This window comes from Notolepis coatsorum (genome assembly GCF_963971535.1).
Source record: "Notolepis coatsorum genome assembly, chromosome: 6".
NCBI lineage: Eukaryota > Metazoa > Chordata > Actinopteri > Aulopiformes > Paralepididae > Notolepis > Notolepis coatsorum.
Window position 1 is genome coordinate 139,683,601 of NC_140170.1, and position 13,716 is coordinate 139,697,316.

Consider the following 13,716-nt stretch of genomic DNA (forward strand, 5'->3'; position numbering starts at 1 on the left):
TATTTGTGTTACTGAAAACTGTAAGCGGAGAGCCTATTGGGATGCTAGATCCTAATGTGAAACACTGTGATTCTACCTGTCTATCTTTTTATGCTCGCTTATGCCTGTATTTTTTGCTGTTGTGAAGCACTTTGAACTGCAACCTCTGTATGAAAAGTGCTATACAAATAAAGTTATTATTATTATTATTATAAGGCAACTAGTGACGCAGCTGTGTGCAAATGAGTTGGCGGAAGTGCTTTGCGAGTCTTGCGAGCCGCGTGATTACGAAACCTAGCGTCAGTCAGTGCCAATCAGAGAGCGTCTCCGAGAAATGCGGCTAGGTTTCGTAATCACGCTTGCGTGCCATCAAAAAATGTATTGGCATCATATACAGCTCGCGGTACACCTGCCGCAGCGCGCGGGCACACACACACACACACACACACACACGTGCGCGCGTGCACAGTACTGTATATGAATGAATGAATGAAATATAATATATATAGCCTACGGCGGGCGTAATGAATGAACGCAGTATGGCTTATTATTCCATAATTAAGCTTATAGGCTACTGTTCATTCGTAGGCGCACACAAGACTTGTTATGGAATATTAATGCAGTCTATTTCCAGTGCACCGATTAGCTTTAGTTCTTATTTATTTATCCACTGTCATTTCAGTGTTGGTGTATAGGCTATATAGTGTATTTCAATATAAGTTTAATTGATTAATGATATATTTGAAGGAATGCAGGTTTATAGCTATATCAACCCCCTCCAATGTACAGTAAATGACCAAGTATGGTTTTGTCAATATTCCAATGTACAGTTTTGCTTGTACAGTGTAAGTCTATCCTCCACCCACCCCTCCTACCCAACCTCCTCCAACAGTTTCTACGTCAAATGTACTCTCTTTTCTGGACTCTTTTTCTATCACAAACAGTACTGTATTTGCAAATCTGGTATGTCATAAATGTATAGATGTAGCAGTACTGTCTATCTGTGTCGTGTGTGTCATATATGTTATGATGAATTGAAAATGGGGGACCCTGATGTAAACAAGATGAAATTCTTTCTCTGGTCTGCATCCCCTTATGTAATTGAGCTGTACTGTACTGTACCCATTCTGCAATCTGTTAATAAAGTTTTCAATCAATCAATCAATCAAACAAAGGTCTGTCCCATTGTATACCAATCAATGGGATACATTGCATGTTGACCTGCATTCTTTCAAATGTATATAATTAATCATTAAAACAGATGTGTAACAAATAGGATGCAACCCTCTCTGCGTGCCCTCCTGTCTCCGGAGGTCTCGTAGTGGTGACCGGAGTGCCGGACGTCCCGCGATGATGTCGGGGAGTTCGCGACCCTCTCTGCGCCGCCCCCTATCTCCCTGTCTCCGGCTGTCCCTGAGCAATGACCGGAGTGTTGAATGTCCCGTGATTAAGACGGGGAGGACGCGACCCTCTTTGCGCCGCCCCTGTGCCTCAAATAGATTCGCTATCAGGTCTATCTTCAATCTTTCAAAATGTTCAGTTGCTATCGCTATCAGCTCTATCTTTAATCTTTCAAAATTTTCAGTTGCTATTGCATGCACTCATCTGTGTTTCACTACACACTTGAGTGCATTCTTACCAACTGTTAGTCTGCAACACTACTATCACCGACATCTAAGAAGGGAGATCCCCCCTTGAATGGCCCTTCTAAGGTTTCTCTCCTCCACACTGCCTGTGGAGCATTTTCCCCTATTGTTAGGTTTTAGTGAGTTTTTCCTTACCTTCGCGTGGGGTATGTCTGGGAGTGCTTGCATTCTTTCATTTATTTGCATTTATTTTAAATTTGTTGGACCTTATGGTGTTCTTGTTCTGTTCTTGACTTATTGTTATGTTTTCTTCTTGACTTGTTTAAAGAAGACTTGTACGGCCCATGGGGACATTAACGTGTGTTGTCGGGCCTTATAAATAAATTTGATTTGATTTGATAAGAAATACAAATTCCACAGAAGGCATTAAATAATTATTATTTTCAATCATTTCACAATAATTGTATAATTGTGTTTGAATATCTGAGTAATTAAAGTAATTATTAGGGATGCTCGATATTGGCTTTTTTACCGATACCGATATTCCGATATTGTCCAACTCTTAATTTCGATACCGATACCGATACCGATATCAACCGATACCGATATATGCAGGGTTTCCCCCCAAAAAAACGGAATAATTTCAGGTAATTAATAATTTCACTGGATGCATTCAAAAGGCTTTCTAAATGTAAGCATTATCTGTGCAAAATATGATAATTAAAAAAGTAAAAATTAACATTACATATCTCTTGTTGTTGAATTAAACCAACATGCATACTTTTGACAATAAATAAAATAAGAATTGGTTCTTACTTGCTTGCCTGGGTAAATAAAGGCTAAATAAATGTAAAAAAAAAAAAAAAAAAATTTATCGATACCGATATTTTCCGATATCACATTTTACTGCCGATATCGGCCGATAATATCGGTCGGTCGATAATATCGGACATCCCTAGTAATTATACATTTGTCCAAAATAGCTGGTTCAGATATGGTTAAGCAGCTGCCCTGTGATCAGATGAATCCATATTATTAATTTTTCCGACATCAAATGCGTAATTTCTTATCGTACAAATATTGTCATATTTATTTTAATTATGATTAAGTAATTAATTCCAAGGAGGCCTGTAGCGTTGACGTGAAGGAATCACTATGAGAACACAGTCTGTCAAGTTATAATGACATTTTAAATTAGTCAATCAATCATGAGATTTGATTGTGGCTGAGAGCAGATTTAAGTGTGCTCCTCAGCACTATTAAATCTGCTCTCAGCCACGATCAAATCTGATCTCAGGAAAATTTGGGGACTCCCACTCCCAGCCCTAATATGTCTTAAATGGGCCGAAATCTGGCTAAGACGAATTTTTTTGTCGTAACTTCGTTCGGGAATGAGACCCATTGTCTTGTTCTGATTCAGTCAAGCAGCTTATGAATTGGCAGCTTTTCAAGACAGAGTTTCTTCATTCTGTTTGTGGTCCCTCACTAGTTCAAAGTCAATGTAACTCAACCACAGCAGAATGATCTCTCTCTCTCTCTCTCTCTCTCTCTCTCTCTCTCTATCTCTCTCTCTCTCCCTCTCTCCCTTTCCTGTGTCTTGCGCTCTCATTGGCTGTAGCTTATTGCCTGTCCCCGACAGCATCCAGATATTTAGCCTTCTTGATATCTGTGGGGAATCTGCAATGCATCGGCTAGTCTCTCGGCTTGCGTCTCAAATTCACCCATGGCGATGGAGTGCCGGCATGCACACGCCTAGTGAACGTTGATTTGCCTCTGATTGGGGACTTTTTGTCTGGGCCTCCAAAAACTGGAAGATCAGGGCTATAAGGCCACCAATGAAGGCAACCACTCATCCACAGCAACACTAGGGGTCAAGGACAGGGTGGCAGTGCTTCCAGGGGTCAAGGATAGTGTGGAAATGACAAGGTGTGGCCTATACTGTATATGGAGAGTCCGCTAGACTTAATTGGCAGGATGATGAGAGATCTCTCCATTTTAAAGTGCAGGTTAGAGTTAGGGATGCGCTCTCACAGCTATGAGAAAAATCTATCTTAAATGAATAATAATTTTTATGAAAAAAAAAAGAATTGTAATTACCGTATTATATATATTTTTTTTACAAATTTTTGTTTCACATGTATGTGTAAGATTATAACTGTTTGTTGGTTTTATTAAACATATCCGTGAATGAACAAAAGTAAGTAAAAAGAAAACAAGATTTTTTTAAATATATATATACATATATATTTTTTTTAACGAGTAATACACGATCACTTGAGTATAGCATGCGATCAATCGATCTGGATTTTTCTTAAAAATGCCCATCCCTAGTTAGAATAAGGGTTAATGTTAAGCATAGTGGTGAGGGTTAATTTCACTTTACTTAATTTCTAAGATTAGATCATTTAGTTATTTTTAAATGTCTGATCTAAAGATAAACAAAGGGTTTTAAAAGTGTTATATTTATCTTCTCTTATAGTACCAGAGAGAAGCTGAGGAGAATCGACCAGCAACAAAAGCAACATTTAGTTAAAAATATATATATATATATATTTATCTTTATTTTTTATTTTTTTACATTTTAAGATTTAACATTTTTCCCTGTGGTATCGAAAATGGTATCGAATATCGATACTTTTCAAGGTATCGTATCGAAGTTCGAAATTCCAGTATCGTGACAACACTAGTGTGTTGTCAGTTGCAATGTGACAGCTCTGTTTACACATCATTCCTATTCCCTTTTAATTGTACATATATCATTTTTGTTTTGATTGTATTGTTCCACTTTTGCTTTGGCAATGTAAACTCATGTTTTCTCATGCCCATTGAATTGAGTGTGTGTTGTCTGTGTATGCAGAGTGTGAAATAAATGGGTCATGCTGCCTGCATGCCCAACGTGAGAAGTTAGTCTCGTCATTCTTGTAATTCCTACACTACACTGTTACATGAACAGTCAACAGTGTTACAATGATATATAAAATATCATATTATATTATATACCCATTCAATATGCAAATGACAGAAAATATTATATGCCATATAATATTTTCTGTCATGTGCATATTGAATGAGTATTACTAATACTATTACTACTAATACTAGCCGAGAGTAGGACAAATTTGGGCTGGTACTGTAGCTCTCGGCTAGGTGGCAAATTAAAAAGTAGATCTTGGTTCAAAAAAGGTTGGGCACCCCTGCTCTATGAGAACGGGTGTGTGTTTCTGTGTATATTGTATGTGCCTACATGTGAGTTTGTACCTGTATGTGCAACTTGTTTACTGTATTTGTGTGTTGTTGTGTGTTTTTGTGTAGACGTGTACGTGACACCGGCTTCCCCACTCCTACAGTACATGTGAAAGTCAGGACAAGGTTGCAGTTAAACATGTAGAGAAACATTATAGGGACGTCACCACCCAGACGGAAGCTCATACATCAACATTAGCGCAGCTCGTTAAAGATGGAGGGAGGGAGTGATTGATTGAAAAATTACAGAGGGGGAGGAGAGGAAAGAGGATGGCCTGACTTAATTATAATCTCAAATTGACTGCAATTGAGGTTTCTTTTACCTGCCTCCCATGCAGCCACACTCACGTGATTATACCAGCATGACACAAGGAAGAAGGGTGGAATATTAAGTTAATGTGCACATGTTCATCTATGTTTATGCACATGGATGTGCGTTGTGGTATTGTGTGTGTGTGTGTGTGTGTGTGTGTGTGTGTGTGTGTGTGTGTGTGTGTGTGTGTGTATGTGCGCATTTGTGTGTGTGTGTGTGTGTGTGTGTGTGTGTGTGTGTGTGTGTGTGTGTGTGTGTGTGTGTGTGTGTGTGTGTGTGTGTGTGTGTTTTGGGATATCTTCCTTGGAAGAATGAGGCATGGGCTTCAGCCTTGTGTAATAATGTTTCTGTCACAACAGCATAGTGGGAAAGACACAAGGCCTCTCCTCTCCACTAAGAGGTTAAACCACGGTTCAAGGACATTTTAAACTGCTTTTCAATGAGGCTATGAATGCCACACATGTGTACATGAGTGCGTGTGTGCACTATGCATTTGTGTATGTGTGTGTGTGTGTGTGAGTGTGTGTGTGTGTGTGTGTATGTGTGTGTGTGTGTGTGTATGTGTGTGTGTGTGTGTGTGTGTGTGTGTGTGTGTGTGTGTGTGTGTGTGTGTGTGTGTGTGTGTGTGTGTGTGTGTGTGTGTGTGTGTGTGTGTGCGTGCGTGCGTGCGTGCGTGCGTGCGTGCGTGTGTGCGTGCGTGCGTGTGCGTGCGTGTGCGCATGTGTGTGCGTGTGTGTCCACAAGCATCCACTTCTGGATGTTTAGATTAACAGCCTTGAAACTCAGCACAGCATCACTCCTTCCTGCTCACAGCCAAAAGCTTGGAGTGGATGGAACTAATCGTTACTGTATAATGTACCCGAGTGGGATGCATCAACGCCCACAGGGAATCATCAACGTAGATAATGGAAGATTTATCTTCCATCTCTGTGGTTCGCAATTGGTTTGGGGATTTTACTATTCATGGCAACTATTTTGTTTTGTGTTCTCCTTCTCATTCGCATTATACCTCGTTGTGTCAGTTGAGACCATTATAGCATTGTTAGTTCTGGCCTGTGGCAAATATACACCCAGCATTTTAATTAGGATCCAAGAGCAAGGAACACAGCAAAGAGGAGTCACATGCCTAATATTAAACAGTCTGTTATGGGAATAGAGGAACGTGACCCATATTAAGGCAACACAACAGGTTCAAGAGGAAGAACGGCATGTATTTATTTATACAAGGTTCAAGGCAAACAGAACAATAAAAGATAAACTACTGTGGTGGTGTAGTGTGGGCAGGTCGGACGCCCGGGATATGAACTGTGTATTTAATAAATGTGTCGGGAAGCAGGTGTCTATGTATGTGTGTCTTAACAATGTAGAATGGGTTCTTACCATGTTGTATATGTAGTGGGTCAAGGTTGCCTAAACAACTCCCGGGAATAGTCGGGAGTCCCGGGGGCTTAACATGAGGGACAGGCGAGGGGGGAAGAAAACACAGGGGGCAAGCGAGCGGAAAAACAACGAGTGTGGCGGTTCGGGAGCGGTGTCCCCACATGTTCCTGGCAGAACGAACTTGCGTTGTCCTCAGGGCTGTCAAACGTTTATACTCCCCTCCATCACTTGGAAGGAGACAGGAGCCTCTGATTGTAGATTAGCAGCCGGTGTGGACCGGACGCTTCTAGGGAAGCGTGCGAGTCGGGACTGAGTGGGGAGCTATCAGGCTGAGGCACTTGTTCAGATGCAGTACTCACAACACAGTCTCCACTTCATGCCACCCTTCATTACATTTTGCTTTCAGAGAGCGAGAGGGCGGACAGAAGGTGTTGCAAGACGCCAGTACATATTACAGTAATAAGTGGTCGTTCTACATTTTGTAGCCTGTGTATTCTAGTAATATAACCTTTATACTGTATACTATGTTTAGGCCTATATTTCTCCTGATTATGTTTATATTCCAATATTATTAATATAATTTTTATACTCTATATATACTATGTTTAGGCCTATATTTATCCTGGATATCTAACTATTACTTAAAAGAAAAAAAAAGAAAAAAGTTAAGTGTGTGTGTGTTTGTGTTGGGGGGAGTAAATTCCTCTATAATGTTAGAGGTTCGTCTGGACAGGAAGTCTAACCAACGCTCTACTGATTATATGATCTGCAATGGATAACCTCTAACCTCTACTGGTCAACTACACCGACCGATAAAAGTTGTCTTCATTGCTGCTCCGACCGGCTGCCTTTCTGATCGCTCCGTCGAGACTGTGCTTACTTTTGTTCATTTTTATAGTTTTAAGAGTTTTATTTGCACCAACTGTTGGTGCATTATATGTGTATGACCGTCAGTCAATCATTTACATTGGATTAAGGAAAACTTACCGATTGGATTGCTCTCTGGATCGGATTGCTGAACAACAGCAGTGGCCCGCCGAAATCCTTTGTTGTGGCCATGGCAAGGAGAAGGCGCGACGGCGAGGAAGAAGAGCTGGGGTCCGAAATAGACGACACAGAACCACATTGCCCAGCATAATGTTGGCCAATGTGCAATCGATAGGAAATAAACTGGACGACATCAGAGCACGGATCCAATTCCAGAGGGACATTCGGGACTGCAACGTCCTCTGTTTCACAGAAACTTGGCTGTCTCCAGATGTCCCAAATCATGCAATAGAACCGGCAGACCACTTCTTCGTTCTCCGCAAGGACCGGACGGCAGAAGAGTCACAAAAGACGAAAGGAGGCGGCATTGCTTTCATGGTAAACAAGGAGTGGTGCGATATAGGCAATGCAAAAGAATTGTCTAACCACTGCTCCCCAGACCTGGAGTATATTACCATCAAATGCCGACCCTTCTTTCTCCCGAGGGAGTTAACGTCCATCATCATGATCGGAGTGTACATTCCACCACACGCGAGCACTTTCAAAACTACACGACGAGGTAAACAAACTCCAGACAGCAAATGTTGACGCTGCCATTTTGGTTCTGGGCGATTTCAACAGCGCGCGTCTTAAAAAGGTCTTGCCGAATTTCTATCAGCATGTGACCTGTCCCACCAGAGGCGAGAACATATTAGACCATGTATACTCGCAATTTAAGAATGGGTACAAGTCACAGGCTCTTAGTCCATTCGGTAAATCGGACCACGCCGCCATCTTTCTTTTGCCAAAGTATAAACAAAGTCTCAAGCGAACGCCGGTAGTATCGCGAGAGGTTAAGCGTTGGACTGTGACGTCAGAGGAGACACTCCAAGCTGCACTTGAATGCACAGACTGGAGTGTATTCCGTGATAACACAGCCAATATTAACGAATACACTGAAACGGTGCTCGACTTTGTCTGTACTCTGGTAGAAGAAACAATCCCCTCTACCACAATTAGAATCTACCCAAATCAAAAGCCTTGGGTAGATAAATCCGTCCGTGAGGCTCTGAAAGTGTGCACCTCAGCCTACAACACCGGGCTGGCGACAGGCAACATGGAAGAACACAAGACGGCAAGATACAACGTCAGGAGAGCAGTAATAGAGGCAAAACGGTGTTACAGGGATAAAGTTGAACTTCAGTTTGAACAGGCTGACTCTAGAGGTATGTGGCAGGGCCTCAGAACAATGACAGATTACAAAGGCACCTCCCTCAAACTGAACAGTGACATCTCCTTAGCAAATGATCTCAATACCTTCTATGCGAGGTTTGAGGCTGTGAATAACAACACCAGCCTACAAGCCACGGCAATGGGGGGGGGGGGGGTCTGCTGATGGAGACTCAGTGTTCAGGGTAACAGAGCATGAGGTGAGGCGGACCTTTAAAAAAGTGAATATCAGGAAGGCAGCAGGACCGGACGGCATCCCCGGCCACGTCCTAAAAGTCTGTGCCGACCAACTGGCCCCGGTATTCACTGACATCTTTAACCTGTCCTTAGAACAGGCTGTCATCCCCACCTGTCTGAAGAAGTCCACCATCATCCCTGTACCCAAAAAATCTACGCCCCCTTGCCTCAACGACTACCGCCCTGTAGCCCTCACCTCCATAGCCATGAAGTGCTTTGAGAAGCTAGTGAAGGGCTACATCTGTTCCTCCCTCCCCATCAACCTGGACCCCCTGCAATTTGCATACCGCCCTAACAGATCCACGGAGGATGCCATAGCCCATGTGCTGCACACAGCAGCATCACACCTGGACAAGAGGCAGGGGAACTATGTGAGAATGCTGTTCATTGACTACAGCTCAGCATTCAATACCATAGTCCCCTCCAAACTCATAGCCAAGCTCAGGGACCTGGGCTTGAACTATGACCTCTGCCAGTGGGTCTTGGACTTCCTGACGGGCAGACCGCAGGTGGTAAGAGCAGGCAACTGCACCTCCTCATCCATCACGCTCAACATAGGGGCCCCCCAGGGCTGTGTTCTGAGCCCCCTCCTCTACTCCCTGTACACACATGACTGTGTGGCACAGCGGAACAACAACACAATCATCAAATTTGCTGATGACACAGTAGTGGTGGGCCTGATCTCTGCCAACGACGAGAGGGCCTACCTGGAAGAGGTAGAGAATCTGTCACAGTGGTGTCAGGAGAACTGCCTCTCCCTGAACGTCAGCAAAACAAAAGAGATGATTGTGGACTTCAGGAGGTCGGGGGTCAAGGACTACAGCCCCCTCAGCATCGACGGGGCACCGGTTGAGAGAGTGAACAGTTTCAAGTATCTCGGAGCCCACATATCCGAGGACTTGACATGGACCACACACATTGACAGTGTTGTGAAGAAGGCACGACAACGCCTCTACTTCCTCAGGCGCCTAAGGAAGTTCCAAGTCAGTCAGAAGATCCTTAGGAACTTCTATTCATGTACAATCGAGAGCATCCTGACTGGCAACATCACCTCCTGGTTTGGGAATAGCACTGCACAAGACCGTAGCAGACTACAAAGAGTGACACGTTCAGCCGAACGCACAATTGGAGGTGGGCTTCCCACCCTCCAGAACATTTACAACAAGCGGTGCAGGGGGAAGGCTAAGAGAATCATCAAGGACTCCAGCCACCCGAACAACTGCCTCTTTGAACTGCTGCGGTCAGGCAAGCGATACCGGAGTCTTAAGGCGAGCACAGAAAGACTCAGAAGGAGCTTCTATCCCCAGGCCATCAGGCTGCTCAACGAACAATAAACACTATGCAGCAACCATCAAATGCACACAGCACACACACCCACACGCACACACTCACTTAAACAACCACACTGCAGCACCCACTCTCCACACTTTAGAACACCTAAACACACTTTACACTTTATATTTATTGGTAAAGGATTTGCACTACAACTCGCACACCTTACTGTAAATTGTACCTAAATTGTACCTCATCCCATTTCTGCTCTGCACTATATAGTATTGTATATTAGTACATTGCATAGTATATTGTATATTGTATGGTAACTCAGTTACTTCTATTCTGCATCAAACATTGTACATATGTCTATACTGAACACTGTGACCTCTATTTTTACTTCTATTTTACATGCTATACTATTTTATTTCATACTATCTTGTCTAACACAGTCTCTGGAGCGAAACAGTAAGAAGCATTTTGTATAAAAGTATTCTGTACTTCTGTATGACAACTATTAAAGAAACTTGAACTTGAGAAACTTGCTGAGTCTACCACACAAGAGGGATTCCCAAAGCAGTAGGCCTACTCGTACTGAGGTTCTTGACAGAGCAACACAAATGACCAAGCCTCTCCCTTATAGCTAGGGAATCCGCCTCTGGTGAAGAAGAAAAAAGATGATTTAATTTCGTCCCACATTTTCCAATCAAGATCCTATTTCACTACAATTACCGAGATGCGGCCACTTGTATATCACTGGTTAGAAAGTCCAATGTTCCCCTCGGGAGAAATGAGCGTGGCAGAATGGGATGGTGATCTGTCGAACGGAGAAGATTGGTAATGTGTCTCCGCGTGTAACATATGAGAAATCCTTTGGTCTCTTTCCATAGAGGATAATAATGCCTTCTGAAGATCTGATTCAGGATCAGGACCTCTGTCATTGCTCGTATTATTAGTCTTCATAATGTAAAGTGATGGACTGCTCTGTGATCAGTAATCACTTGGGCAGGGAACAGAGTGGAATGGAATAAGGACAGTGATTATGTGGTCTGGCAATAGATAGCCTCTCACATTTAGCTGCACATCAGTGTTTGTGTGCGTGTGTGTGTGCGTATGTGTGCGTCTGTGTGTGTGTGCGCCTGTGTGTGTGTGTGTGTGTGTGTGTGTGTGTGTGTGTGTGCCTATGTGTGTGGGTGTGTATGACTTGTTTCCTCTTTTTTTCTGCTCACCCCTCTCCCTCTTTGTGTGTCTCTCCCTCTTTTTACTCTCGCTCTCTTTCTCTTTTGCTCTCTCTCTCCCTCTCTCTCTCTGTGTCTGTCTCTCTCTTTCACTCTCTCTATCTCTCGTTATCTCTTTCACTCTCTCCATCCAGTGGGATTCCGGGTAAGAAGTGCGGTAACATAATCTTTGCAGCGGAGGAGCTCAGCAACTGCAGGGTCAGTATCTCAAGATTTCAAGATTCAAGAGGTTTATTCATCACATACATACACACAAGACATATAGTGAAATGAAGGTGGCCATGCCCGCTTTGAAAAAATACAGATAATAATAGAATAAAATAGACATGATAAAAGTACTAAGATAAAATACAATACAATGCTAAGCTTACGAATTAAAAGGAATGAGTCCTGGCGCGGCTGGGTAGCGCAGCGGACTAAGAGCTTGCCTACCACCACAGAGACACTGGGTTCTAATCCAGCTGTCAGCGGTACCTCCGGCTTGGTCAGTCGTCCCTACTAACACAATTGGCAGTGTTAGCGGGTGGGAAGCCGGTGGGGTATGTGTCCTGGTCGTTGTAAACAGCGACTCCTACTGGTCGGTCGGGGCGCCTGCTCAGCAGGGAAGGGATCTAGGGGAGGTAGTGATCCTCCCACGCGTTACACTCCCCCGGTAAGAGTCCTCGCTGTTAGGTGAAAATAAGTGGCTGGCTGTATGTATCGGAGGAGACATATAGTCTTCAACCCTCCCTAGGCCGGCAAGTGGGGGGGGAAATGCGCGCAACGACCGGGAAGGGAATTGGCATAACGACAAAATTGGGATGGGTGAAAAATAAAAAATAAATGGGGGGGGGGGGGAGAAAAAATGTATACAAAAAAAAGGGAATGAGTCCTATGTACACTACTATACAATATACAGTTATACTATATCTTACAGGCCACTGTGTTCCTGCGAGATTATAGGCCTCAGGGAGAAATACACACACACACACACACACACACACACACACACACACACACACACACACACACACACACACACACACACACACACACACACACACACACACACAGAAATGTAGTGTAAAGTTTCAAAAATAATGTATCACTTTACACCCATCTGGAAGAGTACCCCCCCCCCCCCCCCCAGTCCATTAGAACACTACCAACATTACATACATTTAAACACCACAACTAAAACACACACTCAGTCATATAGTCATGAATCCTCCTCCTCCTTTGCTCTTCCATTCATATTCTTCCTCTGTTTCTCTTCCCTAACTCCCCTCTCTAAATCATTCCGTATCTTTCTTTTACACATTGTCTTCTTTTCTCTATAGGGCAGGAACCCATTCAAAACCACACTGAATTGGGCCCCTAAAAAACAGTTTTTGTCTTTCAACACGTTTTTATTAAAAACAAAAAATCCTATTCCTGTATAAACACAAATTCAATTAATGAAAATTAAAGGAAAGAGTTAAGTATAAAGTCTGGTACAACCATGGGTATGTAAAAAAGTCCCTGGCCCGACAGAGAGAGCAGCAAATCAGGGATAGCAAGGGATAGTGACAATGCCCACTTAACCTTTATAAATAGGCCTATATCAGGTTTGGAGTGCCCTGCCTCATAGAGATATTCTGTAAAGGAGCAGCCAGATTAATACATCTCTATCTGTCCACTTCTATTTTAAGGACTCTTTCACACCTAGGCTCCTTTGAAAGGGTCTGAATCATGAGTCAAAGTGTTACTTTTGTTTGCAGTTCTTCCTTTTAATAATGATAATAATATTTATTACTTATTTGTATAGCACCTTTCATACAAGAATGTCAGCCCAAAGTGTTTCACCGCAGTAAAATAGACACAAGATAGACATAAAATAGACATAGACATAAAATGTGCATAACATTGGCAGAATAAAAGCAATGCATAAAGGGCAGATCTGTAAAAATAGGCATACAATTAGCATAGCATTTATATGAAATTTACATAAAATAGACTAAAGTCTATTTATATATAGTCTATTTATTTATAAGTACAATAATATAAGTAGTGCAAAATAATAGCTCTAATTTACAGTACAATAATCACATTTTAACATAGTATAGACATCATCTAAGGCCTAAATGTAATAAATCACATCATCTCATTATCCATTAGCTGTATGCTCTTTGAATCAACAAGTTGTTATTACTGTATCCAATAGCTGTATGCTCTATGAATTAACAAGTTGTTAATACTGTATCCAATAGCTGTATGCTCTATGAATCAACAAGTTGTTAATACTGTATCCAAT

The 13,716-nt window shown here is 42.5% G+C and overlaps 1 protein-coding gene across 1 annotated transcript in view; it reads left to right on the forward strand.

The window, feature by feature from the left end:
* Positions 1–13,716, forward strand: part of LOC311229678 (copine-9-like) — a gene marked incomplete at both ends in the record, with an annotated part of 679,647 nt that overhangs the window by 465,687 nt on the left and 200,244 nt on the right. The window contains one exon of the mRNA XM_084315753.1: positions 11,579–11,642. Coding sequence (XP_084171879.1) covers positions 11,579–11,642 — 64 coding nt within the window. The remainder of the gene's footprint in view (positions 1–11,578; positions 11,643–13,716) is intronic.